Source organism: Melanerpes formicivorus, unplaced genomic scaffold, assembly GCF_026170545.1.
Source record: "Melanerpes formicivorus ecotype bairdi unplaced genomic scaffold, bMelFor1.0.p_v2 SCAF_1, whole genome shotgun sequence".
In the NCBI taxonomy this organism is placed as follows: Eukaryota; Metazoa; Chordata; class Aves; order Piciformes; family Picidae; genus Melanerpes; species Melanerpes formicivorus.
Genome location: NW_027142353.1, coordinates 22,243,905 through 22,266,758, shown reverse-complemented (window position 1 = coordinate 22,266,758; position 22,854 = coordinate 22,243,905). Strand labels below are relative to the sequence as shown.

At 37.3% G+C, this 22,854-nt stretch overlaps 1 protein-coding gene across 1 annotated transcript in view; it reads left to right on the top strand.

Moving 5' to 3' along the window:
• COL4A1 (collagen type IV alpha 1 chain) overlaps positions 1 to 22,854 on the top strand; it is a 133,938-nt gene that overhangs the window by 77,385 nt on the left and 33,699 nt on the right. The window contains exons 3-25 of the mRNA XM_068170400.1: positions 2,366 to 2,455; positions 2,545 to 2,589; positions 3,888 to 3,932; positions 4,042 to 4,104; positions 4,203 to 4,256; positions 4,426 to 4,452; positions 5,705 to 5,788; positions 5,900 to 5,962; positions 6,935 to 6,970; positions 7,523 to 7,564; positions 9,226 to 9,315; positions 9,929 to 9,964; positions 10,124 to 10,183; positions 11,593 to 11,637; positions 11,859 to 11,912; positions 12,785 to 12,826; positions 13,679 to 13,772; positions 14,365 to 14,400; positions 16,101 to 16,265; positions 18,061 to 18,156; positions 19,084 to 19,167; positions 19,880 to 19,950; positions 22,377 to 22,568. Coding sequence (XP_068026501.1) covers positions 2,366 to 2,455; positions 2,545 to 2,589; positions 3,888 to 3,932; positions 4,042 to 4,104; positions 4,203 to 4,256; positions 4,426 to 4,452; positions 5,705 to 5,788; positions 5,900 to 5,962; positions 6,935 to 6,970; positions 7,523 to 7,564; positions 9,226 to 9,315; positions 9,929 to 9,964; positions 10,124 to 10,183; positions 11,593 to 11,637; positions 11,859 to 11,912; positions 12,785 to 12,826; positions 13,679 to 13,772; positions 14,365 to 14,400; positions 16,101 to 16,265; positions 18,061 to 18,156; positions 19,084 to 19,167; positions 19,880 to 19,950; positions 22,377 to 22,568 — 1,614 coding nt within the window. The remainder of the gene's footprint in view (positions 1 to 2,365; positions 2,456 to 2,544; positions 2,590 to 3,887; positions 3,933 to 4,041; positions 4,105 to 4,202; positions 4,257 to 4,425; positions 4,453 to 5,704; positions 5,789 to 5,899; positions 5,963 to 6,934; positions 6,971 to 7,522; positions 7,565 to 9,225; positions 9,316 to 9,928; positions 9,965 to 10,123; positions 10,184 to 11,592; positions 11,638 to 11,858; positions 11,913 to 12,784; positions 12,827 to 13,678; positions 13,773 to 14,364; positions 14,401 to 16,100; positions 16,266 to 18,060; positions 18,157 to 19,083; positions 19,168 to 19,879; positions 19,951 to 22,376; positions 22,569 to 22,854) is intronic.

The window sequence follows — 22,854 nt, the reverse complement described above, 5'->3', positions numbered from 1 at the left end:
GATTTAACTTTCTCATGCTCCTATCTCAGTTGTGGTTTTCTCTCCTCTTACCTCCTTGGCCTTGTTCTTATTTGCTGTCAATGACCCCTCCAACATCTTCTCTTCATCATCTCAACAAAATTCTGATTCAAGATGCCAAAAGGCAATATCTGTATAGTAACTCCACCAGTCTTCCAGTTCTTCTCATCTTCTGAAACTGTGACTAGCCCTATGTCCTGGGTCATCACTCAGTCTCCTTTGCCTGCATTTTATTACCTTTCCTTTGCAAGATGCATGCTATACCTGCTTGAAGAGTGAGCTCTCCAGAACTCAGATGTTCTTGTGTGCTCAGTCCTCAGCTGACCACTGCAAGCTGCCAGCACATTGCTGGGGATCTTTGTCCTAAGCATACTGCAGAAAAGTGTCTTGCTAGTCACCATCCTAAAATACAAATTTTTTGTTAGTTACAAGCATCAGTCTCTCTTCTCACTGTTTTGCTCTAAGTACTTAAATCCTTGTGCAGCTCCCTTTCGTGTGTTTTGAACCTTGTTGATTTTATTTTCATGTTGGTGTCCCTTGAAAATTGGTCTCCATTTTGAATTTCTAAAACAGGGGCCATGTTTTTTTAAACTGTTTTCCACACTTGTATACATTTTCCCTTTTGCATTTGCTCACTAAGGCTTTATTAACCCAATAGTCCCCCCCATTTTTTGGAGAGTTATGAAGTATTTCTCTCTTTTAAACCCCACCTTGGGGAGACCCTGGTTATTTCCTACATGGAATGTGTCTTTTGATTTGCTTGACTTGATGTTTTCTGATTTTAACATGGACTTTCTCCCTCTCCTCTATGTGTAGATTTTGCTGCCTTATTCAGGCAGTATTCCTTTTGGTTTCACTACAAGTCCAAGTATGGTGAATGCATAATAGCTACCATGTAAATTTAGAGCACAGATGGATTTTCTGCCTGTAGATTTATCCAATTTAAACACGTTTGGAGTTGTAGGGGGAGGATCAGCACAGAAAACACAGGTGTCCTATACAATTATGTCTACATTTAGCCTGCATTTAACCCCTCCCCAGCAGAGAAAGGAAATCAAGAAAAGGAGAGAAGACCCACAAATTGAAATCAAAACAGATACAATGAAATAGCCAAATTAATAACAATATCGGTATAAGATATACAAAGTTATACTCAGCCCAGCAAAAGTACAGCAGTCACAATATCCAGAAAGACAGGAACAAGAGAGAGGAAGTGACCAGAATAAGAAGGAATCCAAACAAAAAGACTAAACAGGAAACTACTGCTCTTCTCCCAGGCAACCAGCACCAGAACAAGAGGACACAGTCTCAAGCTGTGCCAGGGGAGGTTCAGATTGGATGTTAGGAAGAAATTCTACACAGAGAGAGTGATTGCCCATTGGAATGGGCTGCCCAGGGAGGTGGTGGAGTCACCATCATTGGAGGTGTTCAGGAGGAGACTTGATAGGGTGCTTGGTTGCATGGTTTAGTTAATTAGGTGGGATGGATGACAGGTTGGACACAATGATCTTGAAGGTCTCTTCCAACCTGGTCTGGTCTATTCTATTCTATTCTATTCTATTCTATTCTATTCTATTCTATTCTATTCTATTCCCACCAAACTTCCTCCTTTATACTGGGTGTGATGCTCATGAAATGAGATACACCTGTGAGCCAATTCAAGTCTACTGTCCTGGCTCACTCAGAGCTGCTAATGGCCTGTAGCTCATGGCTGGCCTATGATTCTGTCCCAGCAAATACATTACAAGGATTGAAGAACAACCTAAAGGATGACACATAAAGTCTGTGTGTTCAGCTTCTTGGAAGATCCTGTATCTTAAAGCGTCTGTCTCTGAACTGCCCTGAAATTCAAGACTAAGTGACAAGCCTGCTCTATGAATAATACATTGGAAGAGGAATGGTATTGCCATTCACACAGTAGTGATTTAATAGTGATATTTGTGATTTTCAGGAATTTAGTTGTTGGGATTTCTGACCAGGATATAGCAGTATGTCTATGGGAATGCAAATAGGTCTTACTAGAGCAAAAGTGGCCTTCTGATCCCAGGAGTATAAACATGCTATCAACAGTCCTGTCCAGGGAGAAAGAAAAAAAAAGTTTCATTGACATTCAAAGAGTGCTTTTCAGTTATGCTACACTGAGCCTCTGCCACCCTTTTATTAAACTAGAACTATTTCTTTGTTTATAGTAATCCTCCTTTCAAATACCAGTGTGAACTGTTGTGTTGTCCTATGTAGCTTCTTACCACCAAACAGGTCTGTTTGAGCACAGAAATGGGGAGCATGTGGGTTGCTTGAAGAAGCAGCTTCAGTTGTTTAGTTACTAATGAGTTTTCTTCTTCCACAGGGAGAAAGAGGCTTGCCGGGACTACAGGGTGTGATTGGGTTTCCTGGAATGCAAGGACCTGAAGGGCCCCCTGGCCCACCAGGGCTTAAGGTAAGAATTTAAGGTTGGTACATAAAACATTCAGATCTCCCTGAAGTGTTGTCTATAGGAAGGATTAAGCTATCTCTTTTCCATTGCAGGGTGATACTGGAGAACCAGGACTGCCAGGAACAAAGGGAACAAGAGTGAGTTCTCACTTTGTCTGTGTGTTTATATGTGTTTATATATGAGTTAACTTGAGTTAATGACAGCCCTTTGTGATTCACAATAATTTCAAAATTCTTGCTTTTGCCTTTGAAGTTCTTTCTGCATTGGGCTGTCAGTGCCTTCATCCATTTGCATTTTCACCTGGTAATTACCACTGCATCAACAGCACTGGTTTTAATATGTCTTTAATATCTTTCTAACATACCAACAAGCTGTTTTCCAGCTCGAATGTGAACCAACCTTATTACCTCATTCAAAAATCTCCATCTAAACTCAAAGCACTGCAGCAGAGAAGCTGACACCACCATGAGAAAAATGTGCACAAGGTGCAGAGCCGAATTAAACCCAGGGACAAAGATCTTTTGACTTTGCTAGAAGATACTCTGAATATGCCTGTAACCTTCCTGTTGTCATTTGTGTTTATTGTGGCACTTGCATAACACATGTTTTAGCACATTATATTAGCCAGGGCCATATCTTCTGAGGTGCCAAGCTCATTCTGAGCATTTTTACATGTCATAATGTAATGATGACAGAAGATTCTAATAACCAGTAATGTTATTTTTTAGCAATAGTCTTATGTCCACAGATTTTCAAAACACCATCTTGGGTTTTTTTCTCAATTTGCTGCAGCACATGGAATTTACTGAATAAACTGCAGTTTCTGAGCTGTTAGAGAGAATATTCTTTTAGATCAAGAAATCTTCATTTCAGTCCATGATATTCATGATACTCTGGGGCATCCTGAGTGTTAATGTAAATTTGAATGTCCTGTCAAATGTGTTTGCGTGCAAGCAGACTGTATCTTAGAAATTGTGAAGTTTTGAGAGATGCAAAAATACAGTCTGAGTACAGGATTCCCATACATCTTTTCTGCTTCATGATACATGTATTAGGAAATTCTGTATGAATAAATAAGCTGGTTGGATGAAAATTATGCTCCAAGCCAAACTCCTGATTCATTACACTGAAAAGCTGTTCAAGGAGAAAGTGTTATCTAAGACTACTAGGTTTTTTTTTGGCCATAAGAATGGATGGATACACTAAAGTGGAGTATCAAAGAGAGAAAAGCATCTTTATAATGCATTAACATCTTCTTCTGCTATTTTGGGAACAATTGTTGTGAGAAAATAGCACCTCTGCACTCCTTTTCACCTGTACATAAGGTCCCGGTCCAGTTTCTGTTTTTTGACTGTCACCACTGGAAATGTGACTTGGGCTGCAACTTGTTGCTGTTTTGTGGATTTGTCATTTCAGTTGTTTTTATTAATTGCAGGGCCCACCAGGAGCATCAGGCTTTCCAGGAAATCCAGGCCTTCCTGTATGTATGAAATACATCTAATTTTACAAAGAACATCAAAGTTTTAATAGTCACATCTGACCTGGATTATTGCTAATGTTGCTAATTTCTTTACTTTCTTTTCATGTAGGGCATTCCTGGACAAGATGGCCCCCCAGGTCCACCTGGCATTCCAGGATGTAACGGCACGAAGGTGACATTTACATGTTTATGATAGCCTCTCTGTGTTGAAGTAAAAAAATCCCTCAAGCATATGTTCCCTAAACAAAATGATTTCTCTGTCCCCCTTAGGGTGAAAGAGGTCCAGTAGGTCCCCCAGGTTTACCAGGACTGACTGGGAGCATAGTAAGTAGATTCCTTCATGCTTGATTTACTTTTTTCAGGCCTTATTCTTGAAATGCAAATGCAACTAAAAAAACATCATATAGAGTAAAAGATACAAAATGTACAGTACTGAGGAACAATCACATCAAATATGTCTTTTTTTTTATTTTCTACTTTCTTTTCTTCACAGGGACCTCCAGGACCTCCTGGAATGAAGGTACCAGTATCTACACACTGCAAAAGACTAGCAGTTCTTACTTATGGCTGAAAAATTGTACTGCTATGTTTCCCTTTGTTCTCTCTTCTGCAATCCTACTAAATCAAGACAGTGGGGTGACCTCCAGTTAATAACAATTGAATATATGTTTGTTCCATGCAGGTCTTAAAAGTGTAAGTATTACATGCATTATCACAGAAAAAAAGTAGTACATATCATTAATTATGTATAAACAGTATATTGACTACCCACTTCTGTGTAAAGATTTAGATAGGGTTTTGATATTAACATTTCATTTATCAAAATAGTTTCACCTAGATAATGTTTGTAGAAAAGGGTCATATAGCTCACCATAGGAGAAGAATCCAACACATACTAGACAGTTTTCATAAAGGAAAAGAATGAGGCTAACTAATTCGGTATCTGAATGCACTTTGTGATCTGGAGAATGAAATACTGAGTGTCAACACAGATATTTACATTATTTATTTATTTTCTATGAACAGAGATTATTTAGAACTGTAAGCTAATTAAAAGTGTGATTGTATTGTCAAATTTATAGTGACATAACTACATGAAGTTGTACAGTTCCTTTTCTCCTTGCACATGGGAAGAACTGACTATAAACACTAAAATCTGCAAACGTGTCTGTCCCAGGCAACTTCTGAATTAAAATAACTTAAAATATTGTAACCTTTTACAAAAAAAGAGGAAAAAATCAGATCTGTTGCTATTTTTAAAGAGAATAAAGAATTAAGTAATGATCAGAATAATTCTGACAAAGTAGCTTCCTTTTCTGAAAAAAAAAATATTTAAAAAAGGCCATTTACATAAATGGCTTTTATGTAAAAATTAGCTATAAGACTGAAGATCTCAGCCTGGAAAAGAAATGGTGAGATTACAAACTTCTCTCAGCATTTGGGTCACATGCTCCAATTGTGTGGTGCCATTGTATTAGTGGTGGGAAAATCTTTCTGGTTACTTATTACACCATAGAAAATTAGGGTGTGAAAAAACTTGGTACTGGAATCTCCTCAGGTGTCTTTAAAGAACATTTGTCAATTAAAATCTTACAATATTTCTTGTGATGTATCAGCTGATTTAGAAGGAGCCAAGTGACCTTTTTTTAAGTCAGCTTTCCAAATAATTCCATACTTTGTACGGCTCCAACTTTCTTCTCATCTCAGTGTTAGGGTTTTTGAATGTATTTAAATGGATGTTCAAGTATAATTTTTTCTTTCTTTCATTGTAGGGAGATCCAGGTGAAGTGATAGGTCTTTTACCTCCTAGTTTGCTAAAAGGTGATAAAGGCTTTCCTGGCCAACCTGGACTACCTGTAAGTCTAAATGAAGTTTGAATAGTAGACAGCTTCAATTACAATTCAGTCAGTGTCATGAAATTGCAGGTAAATATCACTTTTTAATTATGCCATTGTAATTTTTCACAGGGTCCACCTGGAAGCCCAGGTTTTCAGGGAGCAATGGGGCCACAAGGACCTCCAGGAGAACCAGTAAGTGTTTTCTCATGGCGATTTGGACTTCACTTACAGAGCTTCATTATAGGAAAGTTCTACAACATGTGTATAGCCATTGTTTGTTGGAATTTGGGAAAGAGAACCTGTGGTGCCAGCCTTCATGCTTAGTCTCCCAGACTACCATGGCAGGTTTTCAGTTGCAGCAGTTCCTACAGTCATCATCTCGCAGGCTTGCAGGATGTTTTTTCATGGGTGTACTTTTCTTACTTTCCTCTCTTCCTGCACTTAATTTATAGAAAATAAACCACAAAACTAGCAGCCAGATCAAAATCAAAATATTACTCGAGGTTGCTCTTCTGGCAGCTACACCAAGCAGTACTGTAGCAAGCAGGTTATCAACTGTCTGTTATTATGGTAATTGTCAAATGCTGAAGGCATTTCAGCTGCTTGACAGTTTGACTCTTTCTGAACTGGATGCAGGCAGCACTAGCAGGAATCTGTAATTTCCATCTGGTGGAAGTCTACTGTGTGTTTCTGGCTATGAAAGTGAGCTGTATGAGATTTCTTACTCTTCTGAAGAAAACTAAAAGTGACGTCAAGGAAAATGGTAGTATGGTTGAGTCAGCATTTGCACATGCTGATGTTATAAAAGAACAATTTTAATGAAAAAAATAGGAGGACTAATGTTTAGCATGCAAAACTGAAGAAGTCATCAACAAAGCCATTTCACAGTCCAGGATCATAGACTTTTTTTTGTTTTCTCTCTGTCTCTTGTCTAGATGCAGCTTAAGTGCAACACTCGCAGCAAAGCAAAGTCTGATGAGATATCTTGGTTTCTGTTTGGTTTTATTATTTATTCTACATCTTGAGTTATGCAATAGTAGAAAAAGACTTTTTACATCTTTGTTTAATGGAAAGATTTGCAGTTTTGTTATCTTTATAGGATAAGACATGTAGATTTATGCATATACTGTATACATATATGTGCTAAAACGTACTGCCTTGTAGGGTCCCCCAGGGCCACCAGGACGTCCAGGCGAGAAGGTAAGACTCTTTTTATTACAAAGATTATGTCTATTTGTTTATTTATTTGACACACCAGATCCTCCCAAATATGAAAACTAATAGTCCTAAAGGAGTGGGTCTTATTACACTTCAGGGTCTGTTTTTCTGTCTAAATGGACATCATGAAATGAGATTTTTAAGCACATTTGAAACATTTTTTCTTTTTCAAATTTTCTTGGGTTATGTTATCTCACTTGACCAAATCAGTAGTACAACATTCTGTGATTATTTGAAGTCATCTAATAATGTCCAAATTTTCACTAAAATGTTGGAAAAAGAGCATATCAACAATAAAATTATCTGGTAATTTTCATTATGTCTGTTTTTTTTTTTTTTATTTTCATGAATTGATGTGATGCAGGGCTTAAAAACCCCACGAGAGTGGTTTCACATGTGCACTTAAAACACATACTGTGTCTTTTATATCCTCTCAATTTTTGTCATGTACAGAACGCCCTCACATATATGTGTGTGTATGCACATATGCACTGCTGATAAAAATAGACTAAGTCTCTGTAATTTATATTTCAGGGCTACATGGGCTTGGGTTTTCAGGGTCCCAAAGGTGAAAAGGTAAGTCTCCTGAAAACTTCTAGTGGACAACTGTCAGAAATATTCTTGATACTTAAAACAAACAAGCAAACAAACAAACCAAACCCACAAAAACCATTGCTGGAATCAATCAGTGGAGAAAATCACTAACTTCAGAAGTAAATCTGTAACTTACACATTATCAGTTACAGACTTTGTTCATGGTGAGTTCATCATACCTGACATTAATTCAGGTCATTATCCTGTTTTCTAGCTGTGACTAGTACCAAATAATTGAGTATGTAGTAGGCAGATCTGGAAACACTCTGTGAATCATGAGTAATCATGAGATGTATTTGAAACCAATATAGTTCCAAGTGATGAGATTTAATTAATTGTGGTAGGATCTTTGAAGGCCTGTCTGCCTTTGGTTTGGTAGTGTATACTTTAAAAGCAGATCCTTCAACTGTCCCTTTTTACTGTGTTATGGTTCAACCAGGAGCAGTTTTCAGGGCACACAGCCTGATTTACTTTTTAATGAAACTAAGCTAAAGATGCATTGTAGGACCCCATTTATTCTCTTAACCAGGGAGGTGGTGGAGTCACCATCAGTGGAGGTGTTTAAGAAGAGACTGGATGAGGAGCTTGGTGCCATGGTTTAGTTGATTAGATGGTGTTGGGTGGTAGGTTGGACTTGATGATTTTGAAGGTCTTTTCTAACCTGGTTAATACTATTCTATTCTAAAGGGGAGGTAAAATAGGTTAGGCAATCTGTTACTTCTCTTACTGAGAGATCTAGGCTAAAGTACCTTGTGTTGTCCTCTCAGGGGACAAGGAATGCATGCAGTCATGGGTTATTTGGTAAATTGTTTATCTGAGTTCTTTTCCAGAAGCTTCTAATGAGTGTCATTGACAGAAGCCTTCTGGAGTATATCTAAATTATGTAACTTAGCTGGTTGGGTTTTTTATATGCCATCTTATTTATGTTTTTTGAGCAACATAAATTGGTCATAGAAGCGTTGGTCATAGAAATACATGGAGTTTTCCTGGACTCTGCAGGTTTGTGTTTAGCACAAAAAATAATGGTATTATTATGCATTACTGCTCAACAGAACTGTATCAAGCCTTTTCTGACATGTTTTACTGTAAAAGATAGTGCTTTTGCATTATAAAAGGATATGAGGTACTGAAACTGCTAGGGACACATGCATGCTAGAAAAAGTATAATTCACTGTTGTCATCTTGAAGTTGGCCTTTACGAACAGTTGTAAAGCTGATGGAACAAGCTTTGACTAACATCTTGCTTTAGGCATCAACTTTCTGCACCTGATATCTTTCCTCCTAAGGGAGGCACTAAATAATTTTGTGCTATTTCAATAATTAATTGGATAAGATCCTGGTATTTGGTATTCATCAATCTTCACCCCAACAGAAGACTCACAGATCATTCTTCAGGGCAGTCTCTGTCTGTCATGCATTATACAATTATGTCATCTGTAGCTCTGTGTGTAACTCTTTCCCTGACAGATTTTTTTTTCTGAGGTAAGAATTTAAAAAAAAAACCCAAACATTTAGCTATGTTTTTTAAAGTAAATAGTAGTTCTCTTTAGTGGTAGTTATCTGTAATGTTATGCATCTTAGTAATGTTTGTTCCCAGTGTCAATACTGTTTTCAATGGACTATCCTGGATTTGGTGTTGACAGGGAGAACAAGGGGTGAGGGGTCCCCCAGGCCCTCCAGGACCAGCACCACATGTGAAAGAAAATGGGAGTGAAATCATAAGGGGAGAAAAGGTGAGCTCTTAAATGATTGATCATGTTGTACTCTTCATTAAAATATCATCAATAGTAATTAGGAAACAAAAGTAAAACAGGAGAAAGAAAATGTTAAGGCACCTACAGCAAATTTTTAATATCCCTCTCCTCCCTCCCCTCCCCTTGACTTCATAAATGAATTTTGATTGCTCTTTTAGAGATTTCTTTGAAGGATGGACGATAAATGCATAAATAATTAATGCATGCAGCAGAATACTTTCTGAAGAAAGAGGATTGGTAAACATAGTCCTGTAAACACCAAATATTCTAAAAAATGTCATTAGGTAGCTTGTACTGGGCCTTTTCATATACAGAAACACATTCGTGTAATCTGAATGTTAAAGGAGTTTTTCAGTTATTGAATTAGGCAGTCTAAGCCATATGTATTAGTATAATAAAATAGCTCAATGGAATCACATTTTGTGTTTGTCTAACTTCCTGCACATCATACTATCAGGCATAGTTCTTGAAGTGGAGAACAGGGCTAGATGTGCTTTTGCTGATGTGAAAAATTCAATTATTTCCAACCTAAATGAATAATGGTTAGGCTTTTTTTAAACTAATCTCATTTTTTTTAATGTCATTTCATTAGGGTGATCCAGGTGAAAAGGGTGAACAGGGAGTCCCAGTAAGTATTGTGTAGATTTTAATTTTTTTTTTTTTTTAATACTGTTAAAACTGTGAAGAATCTGATAATGCCCCTGAATATCTTTATACTCTTTGATACAAGCAAATTTACTTTAGAATTTGGCAGGTTTTTTTAATCCGACGTGTGTTTATTTTCCAGGGGTTGCCAGGTTCAGGTTTCAAAGGAGACAAGGGTGAACCTGGAAAGCCTGGTCCACGTGTAAGTATGCTCAACCCTATGAATATCATAATTATAGTTGTTGTATTTTTTCTATAAACTAATCAAGCTTAGTACCTATTAATGTTTTGAAATATACCAAATATGCTATTTCACTAAGTTTTGCTGTGGGACAGGTGCATGAGTAGTAGTAGTGACATGTGCTAATATTACTATGTAACATGCTTTCAGATAGCTAATGCTGAAGGCAGACACAAGATTTCCATTGGCCCCAACTGAAGCAGGAGTTAAGAATTCAAGAACAGAAGGAAGAACAAAGCAAAACCCAAATCACTCTGTAGGAATTACTTTAGCTAAATGGAATGTCTTGAATTTATTTCAAATGCGCTTTACATTCAATCTACAAAATAAAACTGCTTAGCCTAAAGGTACTCTTTCTTACAAAGAAGATGATTGGATTAAAAAATTAAAATGTCTGAGATACATTTGCTCACTGCTTTCTAGACTGATGGTAGACACTTGAGGCCAGGAAGTCTATTACATATGCCTAGTCTGACCTGTATCATGTAGCTTCTTCATGAGTCATACTACATCTTTCATAGCTCAGATGGTAGCAAACCCTTGTGTTTTCTACATGCAGTCTTACTTGAAGTGTCAAATTGGGGGTCATATTCATATTGCTTATGATACACATACAGTCTAAGCACTGTGACACTACCTGAAAACCAGGGTCTAGTGGATTAGGCTTCAAGCCTAGAAGCCAGTCCTGTCATAGTCCATAGGATGAGAAAGGGAATGCTGAAAAGTAGGTTAGTCCGTTTAGATCATTTATCACTTATCAGCTGATTACTTCAAGGGAGTCTAATCCACTTTCTAGGTTAACACAATGGTGTGATTGTGAACCAGTTTGCTCTGAAGGAGTCTTGGATTCTAGGTTATCATCTGCCATGTCAATTAAAATTCTAGCTTTCAATTTAAGGAAATTATTTTTACTACTATATTATTGTGCAATCTGATGGGGGATACTCTTCAAGACTTCTGCTGAAACAGAGCCACCAAATGTCTATGAATAAAGGTTTTGTGTGTATATATATATATACACACACACACATATAAAGGGATTACTATGAAGGGAAAAGGTTTTTTGTTCTGATTCAATTTTCCTGTACTATTGAAAGCCTTCTTGACTGTGAAATCTGTATGTTACTCCTGGATCTGGGGCACAGATTTACAGGATTTTGTTTAATTCTGCAGCTTGTAGGATGTTAAGTAATATATGCGCTAGACAGTTACTGTTTGCCTGCTTTGTACTCTGCACATAGCTGGGTTAGTATACTTTGATTAATGCACTACAATAGTGATTGCTTTGTTCTAGTGTTTCGCACACTGTACTTAGAAATTGCATCTATGTGGCTGCCTGTTTAAGCAGAGTGGAACTTGGTGTTTTGCAGGGAAAACCTGGAAAAGATGGCGAGCCAGGACCAAAAGGAGAACCTGTATGTATTTTACTGTTTTTCCTGTACTGTTTCTTACATATAATACACAGACAGTTCTTTGTTGTGAATGTAACTGGTTGCCCTTTTGTAGCCTTCTAGATTGTTAACGTTATTCCTTTCAGTGAATTAGTGACTGGTTGAGAAATATAAAACTTTGCTGCCTACTGGGCTAAGATGCAACTATATTTGTCTTTTACTGTTTTGCTCTTTCCTATATGCAGGGTTTGCCTGGTGGGTTTGGGATTCCAGGACGACCCGGGGAGCCTGGTATAAAGGTGCGGAGAATCGAGCTTTGCTTCCTATCACACTGAATGAGGAAGTTAAGAGCTTGTATATTGTGTTCATAGACATGCATTAAAGCAGTGAATGCACATAAAGCAATATTAAATGAATGTTACTGAGTTGTAATGTCATCACAGAGAGCCTTGGAAAAGCTAAAATTAAGGTAGTTTAGATATCCCTGTGTCCTGGGCTGAGTTGAATCTGCTGCCATTATTCAATACCATTCTGTGTCATGCCATCTTCAAAATTAAAGTGTTGGCTGGAGCAAAGTATTATGGGGCTTGAAGTTCAGATTGCAACATGAGAGGCTCCCTGTTCTGGTTGAAAACTGAAAGCAGCAAGGCTTGGGTTGTTGGGCTTTTCTGCTGGGCTGACTGTGAGCTGGGGGGCGGTAGGAGGGTAGGTCGCTGGCTTCTACTGCTGCTTCTGCATTTTGCTGTGCTTTTCTGCAAAAGTAGGCCAACGTGCATTATATTATCTCATTTTTAGTAAAACTCTTTTTATCTCAATTCTGGAGTTTTTATGTTGCTTTCCCTCAGTTTTGTGTTGGGGGAGAGTGGGCTGTGTTAACCCAACACATCCTGCTTTTAGATCTCTTTTCAGTGGATGGATTAATGCAGGCTTTTTTCACAAGCTCTTTGCCCAGCCTGCACATGTACAAATGTACTTTCCTAAAAATTCTTTTTACATAGCGTAAACTAGTACATGCCTGCAAACTAACTTACTAGTATATGTTGGAATGGTCATATCATATGGAAGTTGTATGAATCTGTGTCTAAGTGTTCATTGGCTAAGGAAATTAACTTGGGGGGGAGGAGGGGGAAATCTGGTCCAGATTTAAAATGCAAATTGTATTTTGATTTAGGGTGACAAAGGTGAACGAGGTTTCCCAGGACCCCCAGGAAGAGTAAGTAACATAAATTCTTGTTTTATTTTAAACCTATGTGAAAATGGAAATTTCATGAAAGTCAGAGTGCTCATATAATGAAAATAAAAAGAGAGACTATGCATGTTTATATCTTATTTTGCCAGTCATGTCATCATTTTTTCTTAATGGAAACAGAAGTGTGGGATACAGTTTTTCTGAGTGTGATTGAAATTTGGGAAGGAAGCTCTCAGTATGAATTTCAAATGTTTTGGACTATGAGAATGATAGGCATTGTTAATCAATACAAAGTGTCCAGAAGAAAGTTCAAAAGAGTCAGTCCGTGAACTTTGCAGTCTATAACTTTTTTAAACACTTCAAATGAAAAATGCCATTAGTCAGCAACAAATGGATCATTAATAACGCTGCTTCCCCAGCATGGGGGAAAGTTCACAACATCTGCTAATTTGATTTGAAAAATTGTGCATACTTTGGAATATTTTATTGTAAATTTTAGTATTCTATATATCAAGCTTAGATCAGTGTTAGCAGAAGTTGCCAGAGCAGAATATTTTAAACTGTAAGGTAATACAAATCTAATGGATGAGTGCCTAGACTATGCTGAGGTTTCTTGCAGTTATTCTTGTTCAGAATGAGTCCTATAAAGCTCTCCACTTAATCCTACTACTGATATGAAAGAATTTTGGTAGAATAGGAAATAGAAAATTATATTTTTTTCCAGTAATTCCGCAGCAGCTACCAGCCTGTAACAAGAAATACATTGCTGTAATTGTAACTGTGCAAAACTGTTATTGCAAAACCAAAATGGCCTCTGTTCCATGAAGTCAAAGTGGGGAAGATTTCTAGTGTCCCATTCTTTGTCCTGTGATTCAGGTTATTGATGCTGGACCAGTAGATACCTATGGTGAAAAAGGAGAACCTGGACTTGCAGGTTTGCCTGGACTGAAAGGTCAAAAAGGTGAAAAAGGTATGTATTTTGTGTTGTCTTTCTGATTAAGTGATATCCTTAATTTTCTTATTAAAAGAAATAAAAATTTTATGAGCTTGGGAGCTCTATATGACAGTGGAGTCTTCCAGTTATTTATTTAATTGTTTTCAGGTTATTACATTTTGTTGTAGTTATAGGACTGGGATCTGTTCCTATGGAAGTTAAATAATCCAGTCAGATTATTTAAGAAAGATTGCAATATGCTCAAGCATAAGGAGGATCATATGAAGAGAATCCTGGGACTCCTTTAAAATTTAGCTACTTAACTTTTGATCTTAAGTGTCTTCCATAATTTACAAAATTCCTCAGCAGACAGACAAACCCAAGCCTTCTCTTTCCTGTTTTTCCCATTACACACTTTACTCTATTGAAGAAAGATCAGTGGAGGCTATGGCATACAGCAGGGCCTTTTCCCTAAATAGGTTGTTTGCAAATATCTATAGATTGTTTAACTTAATCTTTGATTCAGTGCATACTAGTTTGTAATATGTAGGTATGTAATATGTGCTAAGAAGTGCACTGTTTTTGGCATTGCTGACTGTTGCCTAACTGAAAACCTCTGTTTCTAAAGGTTTCCCTGGTGTGCAAGGAATCCCAGGACCTCCAGGTATGAATTTATGGCCACTGATTTCTATTAACATTTTGCCTGTGTTCTCCGTGAAGAGTCCCAATAGACTATCTCCTTAGCTGTTGACAGTTGCTGCCTGACTTTCAGAATACCCAGGCAGTGGCCTTTCTTGGGATCTAATTGTTCCTTTACACCCTTTAGTTTGCATTTCTTTTGTCTTTGATGTGATCTAGCCTGACTCTTTGTTTAGAGTCCTGATAACTTCTTGCTGAAATTGAAAAGATAATGTGTACAGGTCATCAGAGATAGTCCAGACAGTATGGCTCCATTGGACAAGAAGAGTTGTAAAATGTGGATATGTTCATCAGTACATGCATAGGCTTGTGTGTGTAATACGTTTTGCTTACACTTCAGCTCCGTATGTGTTAGCATAAATATAATAAAACAAGGTGTGCAGGGAGAAGTTATAAGTCATAGTCATTCCTGAAGGCTTCCTGGTTTTTTTTGTTGTTTGGTTTGTTTGTTTGTTGGTTGTTGTTGTTTTTACTGGAGCAAGTTGCCCAGAGAGGTCATGGATGCTGCCTCCCTGGAGGTTTTTTAAGGCCAGGTTGGATGAGGCCTTGAGGTGTCCCTGCCCATGGCAAGAGGGTTGGAAATAGGTGATCTTTAAGGTCTCTTCCAAACCAAACCATTCCATGACTCTATTAAAAGTTATTTCTTTTGCATGCAAAAGAAATAGCCTCAACATGTCCATATATTTATGACAACAGTGCTGTTGTATATGTGTGTGTGTATTTATATATATGTATATCCATTTGAACTAAACCATGATATATCCATATTAAAAATTAAGCAGATCATCTGTGGAAACATGACTCCAGCACATCCTGCAGTGGTATTATTACTACCACCTTAGCTCATGTTTTCCACATTCACTGTGAGCTAAATATGAAAGTAATGTGAGTTAGGGTCAGATAGTTTCCAGGAATTTTTTCACAATTTGGGGAGGAGATAGGATATACCACAGCCTGTGACAGTCTCTATAGACTTGTGTTCCAAGACAAGAAGAATGGTAGCTGTCAGTGTGTCATTACCCTGCAGAAACTGAGATTTGAGTCTAGTGATTAGTTGGGAACTGAAATAGCTTCTTAAAGTATGAAGCTGTGTGGGACTGTATAAATAATTAAAAGGAGATTTTAAAATAGTTTTTTTCTGTCTCTTTACTTCTGTTTATTAGCTGTTGTTTGCTTATTATTTCTACAGACAGTTTTGATTTTAGTATTCCTGAAATCTGCTTATTTACATGTTTAACAATAAATATTTACTTATTTAACAATAAGTATTGTTAAATACTTATTTACTAAAGTTCTTAGACATGTTGTCCCTTTCCATGTATGTTTCAGATTTGGGTTATTATGAGATAAATGTATAATGGTTTCTAAATGTAATAGTTGAAGTAACTTCTGTGTCACCACTATTTATCACACAGCAAAAGTTGATTCAAATAAATCTCAGAAAGACACTTAGTACAGGATAAGTGTATTTGTCTAGGGACCTAACTGAAGTGAGTATACTCACTCCAGCTCAGATGATAATCACCAATGGTAAAATATGATCTCTTTTTTTATTTTACACTTGCATGTCTACATTTCTCTCTGAAACCTAATGGAAGCTAATGTGTGGATAATATTACTGTCTTTTCACTTGTCAAATTTCCATATGTTTTTCTCTGTACAAAGGTCGACCACTTCCGGACAGGGTAGGATCACCTGGTGTCCCTGGAGAGAGAGGTGAAAAAGGTGAAAAGGGTTCTCCTGGATTCCCGTTACCTGGACCCCCTGGAAGAGATGGTTTCCCAGGTCCTCCAGGGTTGCCTGGCCCACCAGGTCCTCCAGGCGTAACAGGTAGGTAACGCACTTGGTTGCTTTTCACAATGAAGCCAAATAATGTACTTTTCATGCATATTAAAAAAGAAAAAAAAGGAAAAAAATCCAAACCAAAAGAAAAGATTGTAAAACCTGCAACTGGAATACATCTATTCTGTGGAAAAAAAGATACTATTGTATTGGGCCAAGCAAAAACTGTTCCGTGGTACAGCAAGCTGCTTGTTTTCTTACTAAGACAAGGATTCTTTGTTAAACAAGTGTTTTTAAAGTTTCTTCAAAATTTCAGTCTTACAATATAACCAAATAATTGACCTTAATACATATTGGCTGCTTCTTTCTCCTAATGTACCAACCTAGAGATTTTTGTAGATTTTTAATTAAAACAATGACAAATACCATTACTGTTTGTAGCATAAGCGATAGCTGTTAAATATCACAATTTACAAGTCTGCTGCACAAATCTCTGTAGTAGATTGAACAGGTATGAGAACTGCAGACTAAGAAGCTGGTCTGCCAAGAGCTTTTACTGTAAAATGAAATGATCTTACAGGAGAATTGGCTCAACATGTGCTTTATAGGGGTAAATACAAATCTAGCAAATACATAGTAATAGTAATGATAAAAACATTATACAGCTATGTATAATTAGATTCTCATAAAGCATTTTTAAAGAGAAAAATGGCTCTTCTATAAAGCAAGTTACCAAGTACACATGAAAGTGATCTGTGCTCAATAGCTCCTTACAACTGGTGTTTTAACTCTTAGCAAAGGAAAAGTTTTGCTTTAGGCGATACTGATACTGACTGAAACGGTAATTTCAATGTAAAGGATGATAACCCTATTAAAGTAGTTCAAGGGGTCTTAACCTATTGAAAGGAACATTATTCTTCTTGGAATTCCTAAATAAAAACCACATAGTTCAAAAAAGATGAAGATGCCTAGTTGTTGCTCTGTTCGCCAATGAAGCAGTACAAAATTCAGCACCTAGAATATAGAATTAAATAGCTAAATCTTACCTTGCCCTAAAAATAAGAGCAATTCCTGTTTTTTTATGCATGTTTCTGCCACTCCTTAATTCTGCTTCTTCAAATGCAGAATGGGAAAAAATGTTTTCATTTCCCTGTCATTTGCCAAACTTCGCACTAACATTTTGGGTTCTGGCTTTGGCCAAATTGATGTCATATTATAATGGGTCAAAACCTATGCCATATCATCAAACATTTTAAGTATTTTCCTGTGAAGCATAATTTGTATTCTCATATCAAGCCTTCTAAATATTATTTGTTACTTATTTGAGCTCCTAACATATATGCAGTTTCTTGTTTTCAGGAAGCTTGATCAATGTGAAGAAGTTAAGTAGGTGGTAACAAGCTACTCTTGACCTAAGAGAGTTTCCTAAAACACTGAAAACAAAAGTCATGGTAGAAAAAACTCTTATGAATGAATTTCTTCAGAAGATCTATATTTTCAGTTCTCTTCAGGATCAAATCAGCAATTTTCCACCTTTTTTATTTTGTTGTTGTTTTAAGTACTCTTCTTAGCGAAAACATGTAATAAAAATAGTGAAAGTTGCTTGTAATGTTATGGCAGAGCCTGTCTTTTCTTTGTAATTCCTAGGGTTTCTTAAGTAGTATGTATGGAACCAGAATACAGATTCTCAGTTAAATGTTTCAACGTAAATCAAATAGAAAAGTAGAAAGCTATACTGATTTATCACTCTTCATAGATGTGTTCAGCTGGGGCATTCATAAATGCAGCTCTATAATGGAAACTTGCATTTGCAAACAACATTCTTTATTGCATTTTATTGCAGATGGAATTGATCAATGCCAGCAGGGAGAACCCGGTGCACCAGGTAGTCCTGGACTTCCAGGAAGAGATGGATTTCCAGGAGAGATGGGAGAGAAAGGTAATACTATTTTGAAGTGGTTGCTTTCTAATGCTCTGTACTCTTGAGTCTGAATATATAAGGAGGCTGAGCAAGTTAGGCTGGAGTCAGAGAAAGTGTACTTAAAGTTAGTTAAACAAATAGATAATGGACATGGAAGATATTTCTTGAGTAAAATAAGGATATTGTGTATTGAACTATGTGACACAAACTTCACTTACATTTAAATTAGCCTACACATTTTTGGGAAGTGATAAAGGATGGTGCAGGGCTGAAAGAGGTGGTAAGAAGAAAGCAACAGTTGTGTATAGCTCTATTAGGTGAAAACTGAACTGTTCATGGCAATTCAAGATGCGAATTCTGAGATGGAGAATTAGAAAGGGGGAGATGAGTAGGGAATAGAAATGGCTCATGACTCATTGCCATGAGTGTAAATGATGCTAAAATTATATTCCTTATAAATAAGACTGTCAACCATGCATTTTAGTAGCATTGACTAAGTGGACATATGAAAAAAAGAGCTGTGCTCATTTACACGATAGTTGAGCCTTCCTAATCTCACTCTGCTCACTGCTTTTCTAAAACTGCAAAATTGTAGTGTCTATACAAGTTCTTCTTCTTCTGCTTTAATCTTTTAATTTCTTCTATACCCAATACATATTTATTTTCTTCTTTTTGATCCTCTTCAGCCTGGTCCCTTTTAACTCTGCTGTTGACTATTATCCCTATGAAAACATTGAAGTTGATTTTCATACCATTCCTTTAAAAATTTTAAAGTATTTTTCACATTAGTTTGCTGATGATTTTTCTTTGAAATATATAATTGGAAGTATCTTATTTATCTTTTATTTCAAGTTGGAGTGTATTAAATTGACATTTGCTCCAGAATCTACCAACTTTCAGTTCTCTTAAATAGCTTTTTTTTTTATTATTTTTTTTTTTTCCCAGGTGACAAAGGTGAAGCCTGTGCCTTATGTGACAAAGTAGGACCTCCTGGACTTCCAGGACCACAAGGGCCACCAGGCCCAGCAGGTAAAAACTCATTAACTACTTGAGAATTACATACATGGACTAAAATCTAAGAATGCAGCATATATTATAAAATTAATTCCATTTTGTCCCATTAATCAAATTTTTGTGAAACTATTGAAGAGGATGAAATATTCCTTGGTTTGGCCCAATTGCAAATTTCCAATGCAGCTACAAAGAATTACCAAGGAAGCAGAAACTGGCCACAGTGGAGGGTCTTTGCAAACTGTGACTCAAATATTTTCACAGAAGATTGTGAAAAATAATATTGGAAGCATTTGTCCTATGTGTGCTATGCCCCATACATGTTCCCAATCCTTGCATTAAATTCTGTGGTTGATAAAATAATAATTTTTGTGCTACCATATGAGAGAAGTGCTACATACAAGCAGTGATATTATCCCTAGTGTTTGTTCTAGTGGCTCTTAAAAATCAGTGCTGTTTAGGTAGTTTCAACACTTTAGTGACTACATGATGGGTCTAAATAGTAAGGTGAATTCATTACTAAGTCAAGTAAATCATCAGCTTCTGAGTTTATGAATGCAAACATATGTAAGCACGTGAGTCCAGACAACTTCACTGGCTTTAGCAGTATTACGTTGATAAAATCAGGGATGGAATGAGACACATTGAGAAGGATCAAAGAACTCACATAGAACAAGCTATTGGTAAAAGCATGTAATAAACAGAGCTGTATTGTTTTCTCTCTGACAAGGTTTTCCAGGACAATCGGGTTTCAAGGGTGACAGAGGTTTACCTGGACTTGATGGCCTTCCAGGGATGCCTGTAAGTATTGCCTTGTCAAGTGCTATGTGTGTCCTGTGAGGTATGTGATCAAAGGACATGTGGTCATCAGTGTAGTTGTGTAACAGTCCTGTTTAAAAACAGACCACACAGTGATTAGATAAAATTAAAGAACTATGCCTAGCAAAATAAACTGGGAAGCAGTGTGGTTGAGCTATGAGAAGGGGAAAAAGAGCTGTCAGAAAGAGGTTATACTTCTGTGTTTGCCCATTGTGACCTTCTATCTGAGCAAGGTAAGTAGTACAGGTGGGTAAAACGTAAGACCTTGCAGGAAACAGATACAAGTCAGTCCTGATCTTGAGAAGCGTTCCAATAACTCTTGCCTGTTGTGTTGCCCTCCAGAGAACGGCAACAAAGCTGGTGAGGGGTTTGGAGCAGAATCCCTATGAGGAGAGGCTGAGGGAGCTGGGGTTGCTTAGCCTGGAGAAGAGGAGGCTCAGGGGAGCCCTTATTGCTCTCTACAACTACCTGAAGGGAGTTGCCAGGTGGGGGTTGGTCTCTTCTCCCAGGCGGCCACCAACAGAACAAGAGGACATAGTCTCAAGCTGTGCCAGGGAAGGTTTAGGCTGGATATTAGAAAGAAGTTCTTCACAGAGAGACTTACTTGCCTTTGGAATGGGCTGCCCAGGGAGGTGGTGGAGTCACCATCAGTGGAGGTGTTTAAGAGGAGACTGAAAAAGGCATTTGGTTCCATGGTTTAGTTGATTAGATGGTGTTGGGTGATGGGTTGGACTTGATGATCTCGAAGGTCTTTTCCAACCTGGTTAATTCTATTCTGTTGCGAGAGACACAGTGCCATCTAGTGTAGTGTAAGCAGTCTAGGATTAGCATGCATTATGTTTCGGCAGTTTGTCTGAATTTTTGGAAATGTGTGCAGTATGTTCCATAAAATGTAATTAGTTATCAGGAAAGCTAAGTAATTTTGAAGAAATAAAGGATGGCTGTGAAGGTGGATAGAATCCTCATAATATGCTCACATGTAAATTACATTGATACAAGGTAGCTCGGCTCCATTGAGTAAGTCTGGATATCAGAAGTAGAACAGCCATAAACATAGCACTTGTCTAACAGGTTACTCCTAGATGAGCAGTACTACTACCACAATCACATTTGTTCTTGTGAGAGTTCACTTGAGTGTCCCCACATACACTGGGATATGCTGTCAAGAAGTACCTTAACGTATGTGTTGCTGTAGCATAACATAGATTTTGATAGCCTTGTAAGCTCACATTTTTTTAGAGACATGCCAGAACAAAAGAATCTGATCCAGGGCTCACCAAAGGTAATGGAAAGATTACCTTTGACAGTGTCCTGGTTCAGGTTTAAGTGGTGGTCACATAATGGCCATAAGCAGTGGACATTGCCCATGAAGTTTGTGCTTGACTCCTTAATGGCTCTAGTTCACTTGAAATTAGAAGGACTTTTGCTATGAGAAAAGTTACCTAAATGCTAGAAAATATGTAGTAAACTTCGGATTTCTGGAAATCCTGTGAGTATATTATTAGGTAGATAATTTCTTATCAGAAGAGCATGTGTGCAGCATTCCGATGGTGCCAGCTGACTATGATTCTTAATTGTGCAAAATAAATGGTCATCAGTAATGAGATGTGTGCATTTGTCAGCTGAATGTCAGAAATAAGCTATTCAGGGAGAGGCTTTCAGCCTCCAGTTAGCCTTAGCTCTTGTGCAAATAATGTTTGAGTTTTGTAAAAAAAAAATAAATTGATTTTATAGGCAATCTATAAATTTGATTAATATTACAGTTGATTGAAAACACTTTGAGGGAAAGAAAATCATGGGTGGGGCTTGTATAAGCAATTTAAGCTTGTAAGTTTGTCTTTGCATACTGAAGTGTGTTATTTTCCTGTATTTGTACTACTTTTGATGGTACTGTAAATTATCATGAAAACGTGGAGCTACTTTTGTTGCATTTGTGTCAGGGAAATAGGATCCACAGTGTTAAAGGATTCCGTCTTTAAAAGTTGGGGCAGACACTTTCACCGTGAAGATGCCATTTTAAAAAGTCTCATTTACCTTGATGCTGATACTGTATAAATACATGTAACTGAAATCCAGTGTGTAGTCCATTTAAAACTCAGAGCAGATTTTAGGTGTTGTGGCCTGTGGTTCTTGTTTAAGTGGTGTAAGTTTATACGCACCATCAAAAAATATATAGCTGTGATACCATAAATGACAAAATGGTCAAAGCAAGAGGGTATACATTAATTCCTTTTTCACACTAGTGACACACTGGTGTGTCCTAGAAAATATTCTCATTTGACCTCCTTAAAAACTTAATGGTTTACTTGATTTGGATCTGTTCTTTAATTTCTGAAAATCTGTTTTCTTTTGTGTTGTTTGAAGGGTTGGTAGGGCAACTGATGACATCTGAATTTATGAAATTTCAGGGACCCCCCGGCACTCCAGGACTTATAGGCAGCCCTGGAGCAAAAGGAGAACCAGGAGATTTTACTTATGATTCTATCCTGAAAGGTGAAAAGGGAGATCCTGGTTTCCCAGGACAACCAGGTACTCCAGGAAGAGAAGGAAGACCAGGGAAAGATGGATTGCCAGGTCTCCAGGGTCCAAAAGGAGCACCGGTATGTGTGTTTCTTTATGTTTACATACTGTCCTGCAGTGTATTTGTTTATGTTTATATACTGTCCTATACATTCTGTCTTTCAGATCAGCATTCGCATGCTTTGTATTTATTGCCCTCATTTGTTGTTCCACACCTTTTCTTACCTTGAGTAGTTTATTGTTCCTCAGAGGAAGACTCCAGTTGCCCTGGAACTAGTGAGGAAGATGGCCCTTTGACAACAAACTATTATATCAGAGTCAGGTTTTGCTCCTTTCTTTTTACATGTCATGATGGTTGGACTCAAT